The 18,762-nt window shown below is 46.3% G+C and overlaps 1 protein-coding gene across 1 annotated transcript in view; it reads left to right on the top strand.

The window, feature by feature from the left end:
• The first annotated feature begins 1,845 nt into the window (after positions 1–1,845).
• The window catches only part of ppp1r16b (protein phosphatase 1, regulatory subunit 16B), a 68,972-nt gene continuing 52,055 nt past the window's right edge, over positions 1,846–18,762 (top strand). The window contains exon 1 of the mRNA XM_063214901.1: positions 1,846–2,193. Within this exon, the coding sequence (XP_063070971.1) occupies positions 1,923–2,193 (271 nt within the window). The 5' untranslated portion in view covers positions 1,846–1,922. The remainder of the gene's footprint in view (positions 2,194–18,762) is intronic.

Below are 18,762 nucleotides of genomic sequence, written 5' to 3'. Positions count from 1 at the left end.
AACCAAAAACATCAAGCAGACTGCTGTGAAAACAAGCCCACGCTGTGGAAAATGAATGCACTATCATCAGCTAGCAGCACTAGCAGCATGTGCCAAAGTGCTAATGAAACAGTCAAAATCTGCAACAGATCCTGCAACAACACTGCTGTCAGATTGTCTGGCTTTGTTTTTTTTCCGACGTCTTTAGTCAATAATATGTCACATCCTGTGTCTTGTTTCCTCCCTGAAAGGATTTGCCACTTTTTTGTTATAGAGGAGACTCCGAGAAGAGGAATCATCGTAGCATTTCAAGTGTGTTGTTGGTACTGTGGTCTATTGAACAGAAATGAGTATGCTTTATGTGTCTCCTTGTATGTCTCCTTCAGTCACTCTCCATTCAGCCTCTTAATGCACTGGCCTTGGTCGTGATGAGCAGAGAGATGGGTGATGCATGCCTTTGAGTGGAGGAAGTGGTACATCTAGTGTGTGTGTGTGTGTGTGTGTGTGTGTGTGTGTGTGTGTGTGTGTGTGTGTGTGTGTGTGTGTGTGTGTGTGTGTGTGTGTGTGTGTGTGTGTGTGTGTGTGTGTGTGTCTGTGTCTGTGTGTGTGTGTGTGTGTGCATGTCTGTCGGAGTATAAGTGTGCGTGCCTCTCAGAGTGTATTTGGTCTTCTGTAATGCCTCTGTGTGTGTCTGTGTCTGTGTAAGGAGGCAGGTGTTTGTGGTGCTGGCTTTTCAGTGGTGAGGGACAGTAGACAGCAGTCTGAACAGGATATCGAAGAGGCGAGTAACGGCTCCACTGAATGAGCAAACGGAAAATTCCGAGAGCAGCATCATCACCCTCTTCACATAACAACAGCACCACCACAGCATCCGAGATGAAAGTGGCACCACGTCAAGTGAAGTCTCCTTCCTCCCTCCCTCCTCCTCTCATCTACGCTGAGGACTTATGTGTACAGCTCCGCATCTATCTCCTTCAGATCTGAGATCTCTGTGGCTGTCAGGCCCTCCTGTTTATCTCCTGTAAAATGGAACCTAAAGAGAATAAGGCCGGTCTGGTAACCCCCCCTCCCTCCCAAAACCATCTGACAGTCAGCTACCCATCTTATCGACATGCGTGCGTGCGTGCGTGCGTGCGTGCGTGCATGCGTGTGTGTGTGCATGCGTGCGTGCGTGTGTGTGTGTGTGTGTGTGTGTGAGCATGAAGGAGAGAATGACTGTGTGTGCCTTTGTATGTTTGATTGATGATCTGACACTTTATGCTGCAAGGACCACGGGGGCACTGGAGAAAATCTTGGTGGAGATCTCAGTCACTGTACACCAGTTCACTCTACTGATCTGCAGTTGAAACATACGTCATTAGAGAGAGCGAGGAAGAGAAGGAGACGGAGAGTAGCGCTGACTGTAGAGATTTTTTGGCGTTTCTTTAGAAAAGGCAGAGCTGCAGTTGTGGTGGTTTTTAAACAAACGTCATTGGATTCATTGAAAAGGACCTTGAGGAAACTCCCTCCTTACGCGCACATGCACATTTCCTGTCTGTATGTCTGTCTGTCACATCTCTCCTCAAGCTCTCCAGCTAATGGTCTCTCTTCCTCTCTTTCTTTCTCTTTCTTTCTCCTCTTTCTCTCTCTCTCTCTCTGTCAACAGATGCTACGTGCTGAGCTCAGTTGAACGATGGGAGGAGATCCGGACCAGAGGAACGGCCGGCGCTAGGAGCCCTTCCTCCTCCTCCTCCTCCTCCTCCTCCTCCTCCTCCTGCTCCTCCTCCTCTTCCTCCTCTCCTTTTCTTCCTCTCCCTCCCTCCTCCTCGTTCCCTGCTGCCCCAGCATCTGCTCCTGCCTCCCCTGTGGTGGTGGTAGTGGGTGCCGACTGACAGTAAAGCCTCCTCATCCTCCCCCCCATCGTGAGTGCCTGAGTGTGGGATAGAGAGCGCCACCGCACCGTCATGGCCAACCACCTGGAGCTCCTGAACGAGCTGCAGCAGCTGGACAAGGTGCCCAGCCTGGAGCGTCTGCGGGCCGCCCAGAAGCGGCGCGCGCAGCAGCTGAAGCGCTGGGCCGCCTACGAGAAGGAGATCAACAGCAAGAAGCGCAAGGCCGACAAGCAGCAGCGCCGGGGAGGCGGAGGGGGACTCGGCGCCCTCAGCCGCAAGCGAGTGTCCTTCTCGGCCAACGTGGCCTTGCTGGAGGCCTCCGCCAGGAACGACGCGGACGAAGGTAAGGCTGCGGTCCCCGTGCGGTCCCACTCCACTGCTATGGCTGGGTTGATTTTTTTTTTCTTATTTAAATGGTCCCACGGAGACGCGTGCGCACACACATACACAAACATACACATACACACGCGCACACACAAACGCAAACATCACAAACAGGACTAGGTTAACGCACAGGCTACATAAGGCTGCACCCTAGGAGCCCCCCACCTGCCAGTGGGGCCCTGATTGCCTAAAGTGAACAATTCCAAAAAAAGTGAAAAATGGTGAAAAGATGCAATATTGGAAAAAGTGCTAGCTTGTAAGTACGACACTGTCTATGGGAATTTTTCCTGAAATTTCCCTTCCGGGGGTGGTGCCGGCGGCACAGCAGCCTGTACCCAGGCCATCTTCAAGGGGTATGCCACTATTTTGGGGCTTAATGCAGTTAAAATCGTTGGCTGGGGTTTATAAAGGTGGTTAAGTGTCTTATTTTTCATGTTAAGCGTTGTCTTGCTTTAAGACAAGTTGAAAGAGGGAGCATGTCGCTAAGCTAGTCAATGGATCCGTGTAGCATGCTACAATGCCAAAATACTGTAGTGGCATACCCCTTTAATCAGGCCCTGAGCACAAGCATCAAGTGTTGGCCAGTGTGTCAGCTTGCACTCTGAGTTCATTCTGAGTGTGGGTAGCAATGCAAAAACATGGCGTGGTTGCTATATGTATTTATCCTCTTGGTATAGAATTTGCAACGTTAAAAACCCATCAGTGCTATTGTATACAGTATACGTAGATAAAATATAATTGCTAATATACTGTATATAATAGTAGTTATACATCACCAATAGCTCCTCACCCTTTGCTATGCAGGCTTCAATTGAGGACTTCAATGGCAAAGCCACGGAAGCCACTGTGGTGCCACCCCAGTTACCCGGACACTGTTCATGAGAAATCCTTGTGGTGACAGTGGTGCTGATGTTGCAGAATCTTCACTCCATAAGTTGCTGCTCGTGCACAAATCAGCATGGTGCTAGTGATGCTGCTGATGCTGATTTGACTACAGCTTCTCCCATGAGACTGGCCACCATTATATATATAGCATAGCCAGTGCTGCAGAGACTTCAAAGATGATTATGATTAAAGGAACAGTCCACCATTTTTGGAAATGTGCCATTTCCCTAGCTCAGGGATACTCAATTAAAAGTCCCAGAGGGCCAGTTTTTCCAAATTCCTCCAAATAAAGCCCCCCTTCCTGTACTTTGTACTTGTAAATGTTAGTTTATTACTTAGTAAATATTGAAATCATGAAAAGATCATTTGAGTAGGCAGCAGCATTTCAATGAGGTGCAGAATTGCAATACCTACTTTGTCTGCCATCCTACATACTGTAAGTTCGTGGACTCTCTTTTGCACAAGCCTACAGTTTTGGAGGTGTACTGTAGGTGTCAGGCAGGTCAACTTGATCAAAGGATGAATAATCAGAAAGATTGTGCACACCGCACAAGGATCACATTGTTTTGAAATTTGGTTATGTCTTGCAAATCAATTTCTGGAGATCTTATTATGTTAGAGCCATAACACTGGGTGCGTGTTGTAAGTAATTCGCCATAGAGGAATGGTTTGAGTAATAGTGGGCCTTTCTCAAAACCAAGGACAGTGTCCTTCCAAGTGTATCAGCCTAATTAGTCACGCCCAGTGATTGGATACTCTTTGGTGAACTCTACAGAATATCCAATCGCTGGGTGTGACTAATTAGGCTGATACACTTGTAAGGACACTGTCCTGGGTTTTGAGAAGGGCCCATTGTTTCACCTGTTGCACCAACCTTAATTAAACCAAATGAAACGGAATTATCTACACATACAAGCAGTACAATCCGTCACAATACATCATATTGGTGGGTTCACAAGACTACTGCGCAACATTTTATGAACAAAATGTGTTCTACAGCAGTGTTTCTGCAGAGCAGACTCACAGCAAGATTCTTTTCAGCTGAAATCCTTCAATCGTCCTTGCCAAGCCAATAAGACCGTACAACAGGAAATAGCATGTGTGTCAGTGCCAGAGTGTTGTCACAACCGCAGACGTGTTGAGTCTGCAATGGAAGGGTGAGATAAGATGTCGGGTCCTGAGAGGTGTCTCTGTGTCCTGTTTTTAAAGGGTGTGATTGGTCTCATTACCTTGAAATGTGTACTCCCCCCCCCCCCCCAGCTGAGAGGCTGAGAGGGGCCCCAGGGTGGCTCTATGTATTTGGTCCAAATGCTGGAACAAATAGCTGTTGTGATGGCCTTTGTGTCCCTTTGCCTTTTAATTATTTTCATTTCAAATGTGTTGTGGTGGAAGAGGATGGGTGCCTGTGTGTGGGGGTGGTGGTGGTGGTGGGGGGGTGTCAGCCAATTGTGGTGGTTGATGTTTTTGTCTTTTATTATCCACACACTGACCTTTTTAAATGTGTTTTATTGGTTTTGTCTATTTAACAGTTGCACATGCTGTTGCATTGTGCTCTGTGGCTCTCTCTCTCTCTCTCTCTCTCTCTCTCTCTCTCTCTCTCTCTCTCTCTCTCTCTCTCTCTCTCTCTCTCTCTCTCTCTCTCTCTCTCTCTCTCTGGTGAGACAAAGAGACATCTACAATTTAATGAGACCCCAAAACACTGCTGTGCATGTTTTTTTTTCCACTCTCACTTTTTTTCCATCTGTGCCACCCTAATTTAGCTCTGCTTTTGCCACTTACGACTGCAGAGATGCTTAAAAAATTGACTTACTAACCCCCTAAAAACAGGCTGGTCTCTGGGATAAAAAAACAAGCTCAATAAGTGGTTGGGTTTAGGAAAAAAAAACACACAAAAAAACCACACACAAGCTCTCAAAGCCGCAAATGCCAATTAAATGTCTAATGAGTTGAAAGGGATGGTGAATGCCAAATTGCCCGCTGTACTCTCTCCACCCACAGCCCACTGGTGTTGGGAAAAGTGTTGGCCACACTGCGCTACCACTGGCTGCGAAAACTGCAGTAGACGTGGCTCCTAGCACCTCCCCTCCTCCTCCTTCTCCTCCTCCTCCCCCATCCTCTCATTTGCTCTTCCCCCTCTACACACCGAGCTCGCCGTACATGTTGTTTTGAAGAAATCGAAAATGATAGTGTTGGTCAGCGTAGGAGAGAGAGCATATGGCAATTTCATCCATGTGTTCACGCAAGCGTGTTCTCACTCAAACCTCAACAGCATGGCCAGCAGCTGGAGATGAAAGAGGCTGTGTGTGTGTTTTTTTTTCTGTGTGTGTGTTTTATTTTTGGATGTTGAGGATTTGAATGTATGACTGCACATTACATGCGTTGAGCCTTCACTTTATGTTTTGTCACTGGATGCCTGTGTGCTATTTTTTACGCAACTGTGGAAATAGCAACATGGCTTCATCATAGCACAGCACAGCGCATCAGCTCAGACCTGTTTGCTTCTGAAGCCCTGAAATATGCGTAATATCTGTAAGCTTGCATTTTCTTTTGATATTTGATTGACCGAGTCATTATGTGTTGCTAACTTTGTCCGCTACGGATGGCCAGGCCAGACAGGCTTTGTTCCTCTCTGTCTGCTCTTTTCCTTCATGATCTAAGCAGAGACGTGGGCCAATTAAGCTACCTGATATAAACAACCCCCACCTCTCCTTGCATCCTCCATCATTACATTCCATATTCCTAGCCAACCTTGCCAGCACATTTCTGTATTAGAAATTCAGGCTGATGGTTGAACTTTTGCTTGATGTCTCTGAACTGTAAGCTTAGCGGTGTGTGCGTGCGTGTGCGTGTGCGTTTGTGTGTGCGTGCTTACGTGCGTACGTATGTGCATGCGTGTGCACGTGTTTCAGTGTAAGTGTGTGCGTGCGTGTGCACGTTTCAGTGTAGATGTGTGAATGTGTGTACACAGTGTAGGTGGGTGTGTGAATGTGTGTACACAGTGTAGGTGGGTGTGTGAATGTGTGTACACATGTTTCAGTGTAGGTGGGTGTATGTGTTTCAGTGTAGGCACCTGTGGGTGTGTGGATGTACCGTATATTTGTGTTTGTATGTTTGTGTTTGTTTCGTCTCCTTGACCTCCTACATCTCTCTCCCAGGAGGAGGCTCCATGTCTCCATGTCTCCTGTGTGTGCATCTTAATATGGGACCTTGCCTCCTCCACTTCCCTCCTCCACTCGCTTCTCGTCATGATGACATCACTGACAACAGCAGTATATTTCAATATCTTGCAAAAGCTCAATTGTAGAGTCTTTTTCTCGTTTGCAATTGTTATCGTGAATGAAAAACAGTCCCTCAAAAGTTGTTGTGGCTAGGCTGACAGCTGGGAAACTTTATCGTTTTCTCCACGGAGGAGGGACCAGGAGGCGGGGCGAGGAGACATGCGCAAGTGGAGGAGACAAGGTCACATATTGGGATGCACCCCATGTGTCCTGTGGGTAGGGAGGTCTCTAGCTACTCTCCCTGATGACTGCCTCCTTTGCCTAGCTTCGCCTCACCTTGTCAGGCGCCTGTCGGTACAGATCAATAAATCAGCTCAGGTTTTCTCCTGGTGCCACTTGGCCGCTCGTCTTTCCAGCTTCCCCTTCCTTCCTATTTTGGATTAGCATACAGTAGCACGTCTTCAACGTTATTTATGGCCAGTAGACCAAATAATAAAATAAAAAAACCCAACTGAAATGCATGGTTGCGATGAGCCTACAGCTTGCAAAATGTGCTCTGTGCAAAGAAAGGGGCCCTGATTAAATTGCTTTTAGATTCATGGAGACTCGTGCACTACAATATGTCTTTGGGTCGTCATCAGGGGCCACAACTGGAGAGGATCTCATCAACCTACCCCCCACCCCCACCCCACAGCTCGTCAAAATGCTGTGTTTCAGATGGCTACCTAATCACTGTTGATGTTGGTAGTGTGGAAGGATTTATTCCTTATCAAGTTTGCGATGCATTAGTTGCACGCTTCTGGGTAGTGCTTGTGCTCACGTACCACCATACATTTTTCCTGACTATCGCCTCAGATGTGTTTTATTTTTAACAGTCATTTTAGATTTTATTTGCTGCATGCTTCATTATAGTTTAGCCTGGCTGTGTGCAAAGGAAAGTGGATCGACACCTGACGCTACCGCCCTGTAAGACGTAATCAAGCGAGATGTTGTGATTACTAGTCGTCATGGCAGCTGATTATTGCAGGGTTCCGCTCGTGTCCTCTTGACCGCGGCTTTTTCATTTTCTCTCATCTCCTGATGACCACTACAGAGACTTCTACGGCTCCACAGAAGACAAGCCCACTGATTTTGATAAGCAGGTTTTTTTTTTTTTTACTGTTGGGCAAAAGAATCCTTAATCAACCCCAAAACCAATCACCTGCTCTTCTGTAGAATACACTTCTGTACCACATTTGCCCTCTTGCGGTAAAGAAGCCACAAAAATGCTTTTGGAAGTTCAATGTATTTGCATAGTAGCATAGTCGTGATTTGATTTGCTCAGCAAGGCTTTTGCTCTAGATCTGGTACTTTTTGACTTGCAAATTCTCTCTCTCTCGCTCTCTCTCTCTCGCACACTCACACTCGCTCGCGCACACACACACACGCACAAGCACACACACACACACACACACACACACACACACACAGTCAGGCTTAGGAAAGTGCATCTTGAAAATATGAATGCACCACCAGCAAACAGCGCGTTAGAGTTTGCTACTGCAGAGAAAAAGAAGGCTCCTTTTTTTGCAAGGAATTGAATGTGAACCATGCGTATCTTCAGCTATCTCTGTGATTGTAATTTATTTGGCATGGCTACAGTACAGTTAGCCCGACGCCTTGTGCCAATGCCAAGAAAGCCATCACCCGCTCCTTTCCAACAACGTGTCCAGATTCCTCATCCACATAAAGTGTCTATGAATCATTGACTTTAAGCCATCACCTTCTCGGTGGCGCCCTGAAAGCCTTTTTCAGTGGCTTGTCACATCCCCGACTCTTCCTCTCCCAAATCCCTATGGGCGCTTAGTGAAGTCATCACTGCAAGCCTTTCACATTCAGGAAGCCGCTGAATTATTGAATCGATCCCGCGGCGGCCATGGGAGGCGCTCTGAAAACCTCCCCGGTTTCGGGGTGTCGTCGTAGCTAATGACTTTGAAATTGCCTCTCTCCTGGTGCCCACACAGCTCTCTTTGTGCCACCCATAATAGAGACAGATTGCTTTTCTAGGGGGTTCTCGAACCTCTCCTTTTTTTTGCTCAAGCCAAGCACAGAAAGACTCCACCGCCTGGAGGTGTAGGTTCAGTTGAATGTGCCCTGAGTGCAGTAGACAGCAGAGACCAGAGGTAGAATGCTGCAGCTCTGTGCATTCTAGAATTAGAATTCATTTAATTGGAATCTTGCAGCTGTGTGCAAGGGTGGTGTTGGGATCATCCATGGGTGCAATGACCTTAAGCAAGGCCTCTTTTTACCAGCCCATAACTTGCTATACAGTGAGTAAAAAAATAAGGTTGTCAGCAGTAATATAATGTCATAGCACGACAATAATGTTTCAATTCAGTCACTAGTGATTTCTAATCTGTCTTTCTGCACATGTTGACTAATTATTTGTCATTCACGTGCAATTGTGTTGGATGCGGTGCGTTTTAAAACCATTTTTCAAACGTGGCCACAGCGTTCGCTACTGTTTCTCACAACAGGAAGTGACCGCATTGTGCTTCCTGTTGCGATTGCAGGCGTGTGACCGCATGAACTCACAGCATGTTCTCTTGGCCACCTGCCTGCTGGGCCGTGTGGTGTTGAGAAATCTTGGGGTTAAACAGACGGCCGTAACAAATCGACATGGACTTTGTCTTAGCTAGCAGTCCCCCGCATGTCAGTCCCCACACAATGATTTGGACAGAGAAAGAAACTTTGCACTTCTTGTGCCTTCATTGTATAAGATAATTTGCGAGCTGAAGAGAGAGGGATGAGGACAGGCCGGATTCGTGTGAGACAGCCAGGGCCCCATGGGCACACAGCACGCTGTGTTACCACACTCACCAGCAAAGGAAACTTGACTACCCCCCCTCCCCCCTCGCCCCTCTCCCCATTCCTCCAAACCATCAACTGCTGGGCCATTGGCATCTCCATGGTCCACCATTGCCACCCGCTCTATTCCCCAAAGGGCCTTTGTGTTCATAAGGACAGCAGCGCCGCAGCTTTAATTGTTACTCTTTGTGCCTTGCCCGAAACTACTATCTGTCCGTGGTGGCATTTTGAAGAAGTGAGCCGGTGGCTTGAAATTCAAGGGGCTTTGTGTCCGATTCACTTTGTCAAAAGGAGAAGTAGCCGGAGGAAGAGGCAGAAGAGCAGACGAGTAGGAGGAGAGAGGAGAGGACGAAGAACAGAGGCAAGAGAGAAAGAGAAGTGTGATCTTCTGCCTAATGGAATATGCATATCTTGGTAATTGGGTGCCATTTGTTTAAGCAGTGGGTGCCGACTCGGCTCTCTTGTCTGTTTCTGCAGTTTGGCCCACAGCAGGGCGACTGGTCTCAGCTGTTCTCTCATCTCCTCAAGGAGCCTGTCCTCTCCTCTGTCCTCTCCTCTCCCCTTCTACTCTCCTCCATCCTCTCCTCTCCCCTTCTACTCTCCTCCATCCTCTCCTCTATCCTCTCATCTAAACTCTACTTTCCTCCTCTCTGTCCTCTCCTCTCCTAAGCTTCGTCTCGTCTCGTCTCGTCTCGTCTCGTCTCGTCTCGTCTCGTCTCTTCTCGTCTCTTCTCTTCTCTTCTCTTCTCTTCTCTTCTCTTCTCTTCTCTTCTCTTCTCTTCTCGTCTCGTCTCGTCTCGTCTCGTCTCGTCTCGTCTCGTCTCGTCTCGTCTCGTCTCGTCTCGTCTCGTCTCGTCTCGTCTCGTCTCCTCTCCTCTCCTCTCCTCTACCCACAACCCTCCTCTCCTCTCCGCTCCTCTACCCACAACCCTCCTCTCCTCCTCCTCTCCTCTCCTCTCCTCTACCCACAACCCTCCTCTCCTCTCCTCTCCTCTCCTCTCCTCTCCTCTCCTCTACCCACAACCCTCCTCTCCTCTCCTCTCCTCTCCTCTCCTTAAGGATCTCATCCTCTCCCTGCTGGCTCAGTGAGGCCCCGTTTTCTCTCTGGAGTAAGGATTTAAAAGCACGCTTATCTATTCTCGGGCGCACGTCTGTAATTGAGTGGCACTAAAAAGAAGAGCGATGGGCTCTGGAACTACCGTGGGAGGAGCCTTTGGGAGGAAATGTTGTTTTGTACTGATGGCTCACCGGATGGAAAAGTGGATTTTTTTTCTTCATAGTTAAAAGGCGGGCACCAGATGTGGTGCCGTGGTGTTGTGAAAACAAAACGCCAACTAAGAAAACAGCTGACGGAAATGCCAAGCCATGGATGCTCTGGTTCAGATGTGGTTAGTTTATTATTAATGATCAATGGCACCTGACAGTGACTGCTGAAAATGCTGCTCTAATCATGGAGTGTGGTTGAACTGAATGAAACTGTTCAGACACCAGGAATTATCACAAATAAACAACACCTATAAAAACAGTGGTTTATTTTTCATGACATGGTTATTGTATTTCAAATGAGCTGTAAATGTCGCCGTCTTGAACACATAAAGGCACTTTAGATGTTGTCAGCCCCAACAACACTTCAGCAGTCATTGGCCAGTTGTGTTGTCCGCTTAGTGCATTGATTGATTGTATAAGGTCCTTGTGGAGAAATCCTGTCGCTGTGGCTGTCTGTCAGCCAGCCGTCAGGGCTTAGCGCGGCTCAATCACTCATCCACAGGCCCGTCCAGCTCAATGGCTCTCAGCCCCTCTCTCCATATGCCTTCGCCTTTGGACCCGGACAAATCTCCACAGCAGGCCGCCATATAGCTGTCTGGCTGTATTTGCCTTCTCTGATTGGCTTAAATGACGCTTGAGTGGAGCTCCTCTATTGTTGCTATTTCATACAATCCACTTCCTGCTTTTTTGACTTTTTCTGTCATCCTTTTATCTTTTCTTTTGGCCACATTCTTTCCCATTTAGGTGTCTTCTTCCTCTTTGTTGCGCTTCCACCGACCTCAGTCTCGGTCTCTTCCTCCTCTCAATTTCATTCGCTTTCAGTTCTCCCCCAGTAGTTCCACTCTCATCATCTCTGTAATTTTATGGCCGCGTAGCTCCTCACGAGTTTCTGGAGTGCCTCAGAACTTTAATTGCTGCCGTCAGAACCCCCGTTCTCTCATTCCGTCTCTCTTTTCTCTATCTGTTCTCCTCCCTCTCTCTCTCTCTCTCTTCCCCTCTTCACTTTTCTGCCCTTCTCTGACGAATGCTGTCTTTTCACCTCATTGAGAGATCACTGAGCTCCGTCTCCGCTCTGGTAAATGAACTAATTGGGAGGAAAATGTTGAAAAGGGCCACAGCACTGAGAGATCATTCCCTTTCGAAACTCATGGAGGCTGCTTAACCCCTTCAGTACACTACTCATTTAAGTGTTAAAGCTCCAGTGTGTTATTTTAGTTGTTTATTTTCAAAATGTTTGCTGTGCATTCACAGATGTAATTATTTCATTCATATTTACTGGTCAGACAAAAGTACAGTAAGATAATGTTTTAAAGCTAAAGAGTTCTATGACTTGGTAATTTAAAATGGCAGACCTGGAGAAGATTCACCTATTCATGTGTGAAAGTGTAAATATCCAAGTCATAGTCAATTCTTAGAAATTGGTGCTTGTGGTAAATATTCATAACAAGTCCGACAGGCGGACAAAGATGTGTCCGCCTTTTCACTACCGTGGACACAGGAGGGAATTACAATTTAAAGAAAGCGTTTCAGACGGTCCGACTGACAAACAGACAGACCGACTGACCGACGGACATACCCTCTTATAGAGATGCTAAGACGCATCTAAAAATGTTACATTTGTGAATGGACAGCATGAATTCTGTAAATAAACTAAAAAGCTAAAAGTAGAGTATGGCATGTGAATAAGGGCTCAGAGATAGATTATGTAATTTCCAGGTGCCTGTAAATGGGGCAGTTGTCACTACTGCACATTGTGTATGTAAGTTTCAATTGGTATATCAGTTGTACAGAAAGATTACACATATTTCATTCAGAGAGACTCACTTGTTCAAACTGGACCCAATGTCTGAGTGAAGTCCAATTGAATATTGTTGTAAAATCTCTCTATCAAAGGCTGAGCTTGTGAATGTCATCACGAAGACTGCTAGCGGACAGGCAGATATTCGCTCTCGCTCTCTCTCTCGCTCTCGCTCTCGCTCTCTCTCTCTCTCTCGCTCTCTGTCTCTCTCTCTCTCTCTCTCTCTCTCTCTCTCTCTCTCTCTCTCTCACACACATACAGTGATTCTCTGCGTGTGACTGGCACCCCTGAGTGCCACCGTAGCAGCAGCACCCACCAGTTGAGTCACCATCGGCAGCAGATGCTAATCAGCAGCACAGAAAGAGCCCACAGAGAACACTGTAAACAAACAAGCCAGAAACACACACTGGATGAAAGGGATGAGGCACAGGCACAGAGATACTCTCAGATCAGAGGGACTGAGACATGAGGACAGGGATACTCTCAGAACAGAGGGATAGAGGCAGGGGGACAGAGATACTCTCAGAACAGAGGGATAGAGGCAGGGGGACAGAGAGAGATGAAGGGAAAGAGAGAGAGAGAGACAGAGAGAGAGACAGAGAGAGAGACAGAGAGAGAGACAGAGAGAGAGACAGAGAGAGAGAGAGAGACAGAGAGAGAGACAGAGAGAGAGACAGAGAGAGAGACAGAGAGAGAGACAGAGAGAGATGGATGGATGGTAGAGAGAGGAGGAGATTCAGTCCTGCCTTTGAAATGAATATGGCCGCCCTCACCAGAAAAGCTATTCTTGTCAGTGGCAACTGCCATCTTGTTGTGCTGCTGATGAACCTTTTTGGCGTTTGAGCCCGAGGGTAACCTTGCTGATAGACAACCCAGTAATCCTCCCTCCTCCCCCTCTTCTTCTTCTTCTTCTTCTTCCGAACCTAACGTCTCACATTACCTGACATCCTTTTATCTTTCCCATCTCCTTTCATCTACTTTGACGAGCTGAGCTGTGCCTTGAATATGAGCATAGATCATAGTGCCTTTTAATTTCCCCCCCACACTTTGGGCGCGGTGCAGCGTTTGAAAGATTCATCTCCCTGCATTGATGTGGCTGGAAGGGGCAGGTGCTGCAGTAACTGTGGTGTGAATGTGTGAGTGGAAGTGGGCCTTTAAAGGTACACTGTGTAATATATTGTTTTAGAAGTCCTGCTGCCCATTTAGAAATGTTACCTTTTTCATAAATACTTAACGCCACTATGAAATTGTAGCCACTCATTATGACTGGGGAAATGGCACCTTTCATACATGAATTTTGAGTGTCCAGAAATAGACGTTTTTAGCTACAAAGGGAACTGTACATTGGTCATACTAGTAGTAAATATTAGTTTATTATTCAGTAACTATTCATGAAAAGATCAAATTTGGCAATAGGCAGGCAGCATAGTGTCAATGAGCAGCGTAGTTGCAATGCAATGCACCTTTAACCCTTTTTAGCATCAGCCCTTTTTGGGAAAAGGTGCCCTCTATCTTATGAAACCTAAATACTTCAGCCTCCGTAGCACATAAAATGTGACGTTGCATTTAAAAGCTAGGACCCTCATTTTGCATTAGAATGTGTTCATTCAGCTCTAACATACCCACATTTTTAACAAAAACCTCAAATCTCAAGAGCCTGAATGCAGCGTACCGTATTTGTCGCTCCAGGCTAAAATTGGCTAATTTTGTTTTTTGGAAGGTGGAGAAGAGGTGAACGCTTCATAAAATTGCGGCTCATGAGGAGATATCTGCTCCCCTTCAGTCGAAATGTACAACCAGCCGGCCCCGAGCTCCCTCTCCTCTCCTCTCCTCTCCCCTACGTGTACGTCTGTGGTGGTAAGCACAGCGCTGACTGCCTGATGGATCGATCTGCGTTCTGCTGCCATTTCATCTTCATCACGGCGGCTTATTTCACCCAAAACCAAAAATGAAGCGAAAAGCCCTGACGGGAGATACGTTGGAAAAAAATTGCGGTGCGCTGCCCCTAAATTGAGATGAGCTTTTTTCTGGTTCCATTTGATTCAGCTGTGTGACAGCAAAGGCCAAATCTAAATGCCGTCCTCTCTGTCTCTCTCTCTCTCTCGTTCTCCCGCTCGCGCTCGCTCTCTCTCTCTCTCTCTCCCTCTCTTTTTCTCTCTCTCCCTCTCTCTCTCTCTCTCTCCCTCTCTCTCTCTCTCTCTCTCTCTCTGTGTGTCTCTCTATCTCTTTCTCTCTCTCTCGCTCACTTCTCTCAGTGATGGCCATCCAAAGTGATGGCTGATGTTCTCCAGGCATGAATCATCTCCTGGAATAGAGATTGTGCGTGCGTGTGTGCCTGCGTAAGTGCGTGAGTGCGTGCGTGTGTGTTCGTGTGTGTGTGTGTGCGCGTGTTTGCATATGACACATTGGTGTGTGTATACATATGTTTGTGTGTGTTTTGCTTCTGTGTATGTGCATGCATATGTGACGTGCCCTTGCGTCTCTGACTGAGAGTGGTTCAGTATGCACTTAAGTGTTCCTCTGTACAGCAGTAATATGTTTATACTTGCTAATGCATAGTGTGACAAAGTGCATGTCTTGACCATCTCCTGTATGCATATGTGACATTTCTGGAGCAGGACGTGTTAGGGATGGTTTGTGGTGCATGTGTGCGCGTGTGCATGTGTGCGCGTGTCCATGTGTGCGCGTGTCCATGTGTGTGCGTGCATTTGTGCAAGCGCGCAAGTGTGTGTGCATGTAGGGGTGAGGGGTGATGCGCATTAGTAATCATCCAGGAGCAAATTGGATGATGTGGGAATTACAAATCCTTTCCTATTCAGCAGAGCTAGGACCACCAAAATCCACCCCCTCCCTCCGTTCCTACCTCCACCATAATCCATTCAGCCCACCCCCCCACCCCACCCCTCCCCTCCTAGTCTGTAGCTATGCCCACACTGGAGGGCAAGCTGGACTGTAAAGGACAGTCGGATTATCCAGCAGTGATGGATTTAGTTACCCTTGGGATTGGCATTTAGGGCTGCTGAACAGCATCCAGTCGCCATGGAAATAAAACACTGGTCTTGAGTGTTGTTGATGTCACAAAATCACCAACATAATGTTTTTCAAAGATCTTTGAACCTTTGGGTCGAACAACGGTCATCATGACCTGACATTTTTTTTTATTTTTTTTTAAACAAGGGTTTGCGTCAGCAGCTCTTACAGAACTGTTGAGGGTCATTATGGCCTGCTCAACCAGCTCGGGGCAGTACGTCAAAAAAGATCTCAAAATATTTGCCCAGGTCAATGGCTCCCATACTATAGCAACAGCTTGCTGACATCTTCATTGAAAGTTGTCCTTGAGGACAGTGGCAGATGCTCACATACTGCATCGACCAGGTCACCTTGCCCATCCGCTTCTCAATCCACAGCCATCACATGGGTGTTGATTACAGTGTGGTCAGGCCCGGATTAAGATGATCTGGGGCCCCTAGGCTACAGGTTACTCTGGGGCCCCCTGAAGGGCAAATTTTGCTACAAATTTAAATAGACAATGTCACAATTTTGTGAGTTTTGAGTTGGATAACATGTCTACCAACTGTATTTTCCATATATATTTTCCATACATACATTTTTTCCATATTACATCTTGTCACAATTCTGCAATTTTTCACTTTTGGCCAATTAGGGGGCCCCTGGTAGGTGGGGGCCCCTAGGCCGCAGCCATATCTAGCCTGTGCGCTAATCCGGCCCCTGAGTGTGGCACAGTAACAATTGGATGAGAACATCACTGTATTGGATGTTCATTACGTTACACTTAGCTGACTTTGATCCAAAGCGATGTACAGATTCTACAGGGTATTGGTTACAGTCCCTGGAGAGAGGTGAGGATTGGTGCCTTCCCCAAGGGTACTTCAGCGACGAAGGGAGGAAGGAATTGGTAAGGGTGGGTATTGAACCTGCAACTCTGTGATCTGTAGTCTTTCTCCTGATCATTGTGCCACGGCTGCCCCAGAATTCTCAGAATGCATTGTTCTACTAAGTACATGTGCGCTGTGCTGTCAGTCATTCCATACAAGACCTCATGCCTCTGATTTTTATTTTTTTATTTAACCTTTATTTAACCAGGAAAATAAGAGATTAAAAATCTCTTTTACAAGGGTGTCCTGGCCAAGTGGCGGCACAAGTTGCACAATTAAATTTCCAGTTGCATTAAAATACAAATCAAATGACACAATTTAAATCAATTAAAACAGTTACAGGCAAGTGAATCAGTCTCCAGTGATCTCATCTTGGAGTTAAAATCGCTCAATACAATCAAATGTGTTAACTTCATGAGGCAGGTGCAGAAAACATAAAGGCCCTTTTCCCCTGCTCTGTACAAAAGCAAGGGACAGAAAGTAACAAATGGCCTTTGGAGCGCAGACCATACAATTCAATGTTCCTCACTGAGATTAGGCTGCAGATGTAAGATGGCAAGATGGCAGACCTCTGCTTCTGATGGGGTCATGAGGGTACACAAGGTGACACTTGGGGTTCTTAACTACCATCCTCCATTGTGCTTATGGCCTTGTGATGACGTCATTGATGACGGAGGATTGTTAGCACAATTCAAATTAGGGCTGCACAATTAATCGAATTTTAATCAAAATCGCGATTTTGGCCGCCACGATCATAAAACATGAAAATCGCGATTTTATGGGAGGAAATTCAGTGTCCCATCTAAGCTGCGCGCACCTGCAGACTCCTGCACTGCTCGCATGTTCTCAGCACAAAGACATTTCAGCCAATAGTAATATTGTTGACAACTGTCTCTGGGTGGAGGATAAGTCTGTGAACCAATAAGCAGACAGTACTGAGAGGGGCGGGCGGCAGCATTTTGGCAGGCTGGCTGGTAGTCGGAGACGGAAATCTCCGTGTCAGTGCACTGACTGCTGGGCAGTGGAGGGGAGTTGTTTCATCCTAATGGTGGATATATATGAGGAATTCAAACATTAAACCAGCCATTGCATGATGCTGGAGTCTCTGAAGGTGTTTTGAAACTATGTGCTTTGACCAGCAACTGTTTGTGATTATGGAAAACCAAGAGAAATAGCTTTAATTCTGGTCTAAAAAAATCGCTAGTTAGCATGCTAACACAAACGAAATAAGCTAAGTAATGTTGTCTACAACAATTAGAGTGGCTATAGCCTACTCACTTCTCATTAAAGCGATGGTTCGGAGTAGAATCACCCTAATGCCATTTGAACCGTGACACCCATCCACCTTTACACCCGAAGTGTTTTCTGCCGCAGGCTTACATCAACAGAGTTGCCGTGTTATTCGATGTTTATTCCGGATAGCTTGACTCTAGCGCATATGGATACTGGGCACTGTCTCCAAACTTTCCCCACAAAAATAACATGTCATGACACCAAACTTCTACAGTATAACAAATGTGGTTTGTACTCACAAAAAGATGAATTTGAAACTTTGTACATAGTCCAGGAGTTTATTAGTAACAACACACGACGAGACGATTAGCTTTTCTGCTGCTAAACATCCGTCGAAGTCACTTCCTCCAGCTGGGACTTGTTGATGGAAACAAATACACGTGAGTCCGGAAGGCGGAAAACTCAAAAAGACAGCTTGCGCTACAACTAGAAATTAACCACTTCGGATTTAAATTTTACCACATTTAATAAATAGAAGACGATGCCACACTCGTGCATATATCCTGGCTGTGGACTAAAACACAAACCTTACAATAAGTGGACAGTCCCAGCTGGAGGAAGTGACGTCGACGGATGTTTAGCAGCAGAAAAGCTAATCGTCTCGTGTGTTACTAATAAACTCCTCCTGGACTATGTACAAAGTTTCAAATTCATCTTTTTGTGAGTACAAACCCACATTTCTTATACTGTAGAAGTTTGGAGTCATGACATGTTATTTTTGTGGGGAAAGTTTGGAGACGGTGCCCAGTATCCATATGCGCTTGAGTCAAGCTATCCGGAATAAACATCGAATAACACGGCAACTCTGTTGATGTAAGCCTGCGGCAGAAAACACTTCGGGTGTAAAGGTGGATGGGTGTCACGGTTCAAATGGCATTAGGGTGATTCTACTCCGAACCATCGCTTTAACACAAACCTGCGTGTAGATATCATAGCTGTTTTGGTGGGCAACTAATGTAAAGTTACACTGGTGCAGTGAGTTAAATTACAATGAGTGAAATTCAACACAATTTGTAGCTGCCATAGTTGCTTCTGCTTCCTACATTCTCAAATGTGTTAGCTTGCTAGCTTGACAAATGCACTGCAGTCCAAATTGGCAGAACCTAACAGAACTCTAGGCAATAATACACATCATGAAGCTATATTTTTAATTTATTTAAATGGTTATGTTTTCATGCTAAGTCATGAAGTATTACTTTACAGACCAGAGCATATGCATATTATTAAATTCAAAAGTGACAGCTCTTCAGCACAGCCCTTTGATCTCTCAACTCACTCTCTCTTTCCCTAGTTAAAACACAGAGATAACCTCCTTCTAACTCTCC

Source organism: Engraulis encrasicolus, chromosome 14 (genome assembly GCF_034702125.1).
Source record: "Engraulis encrasicolus isolate BLACKSEA-1 chromosome 14, IST_EnEncr_1.0, whole genome shotgun sequence".
NCBI classification, from domain to species: Eukaryota; Metazoa; Chordata; class Actinopteri; order Clupeiformes; family Engraulidae; genus Engraulis; species Engraulis encrasicolus.
Note: the sequence above shows the minus strand (reverse complement) of the source record. Positions and strands in the feature narration are given on the sequence as shown.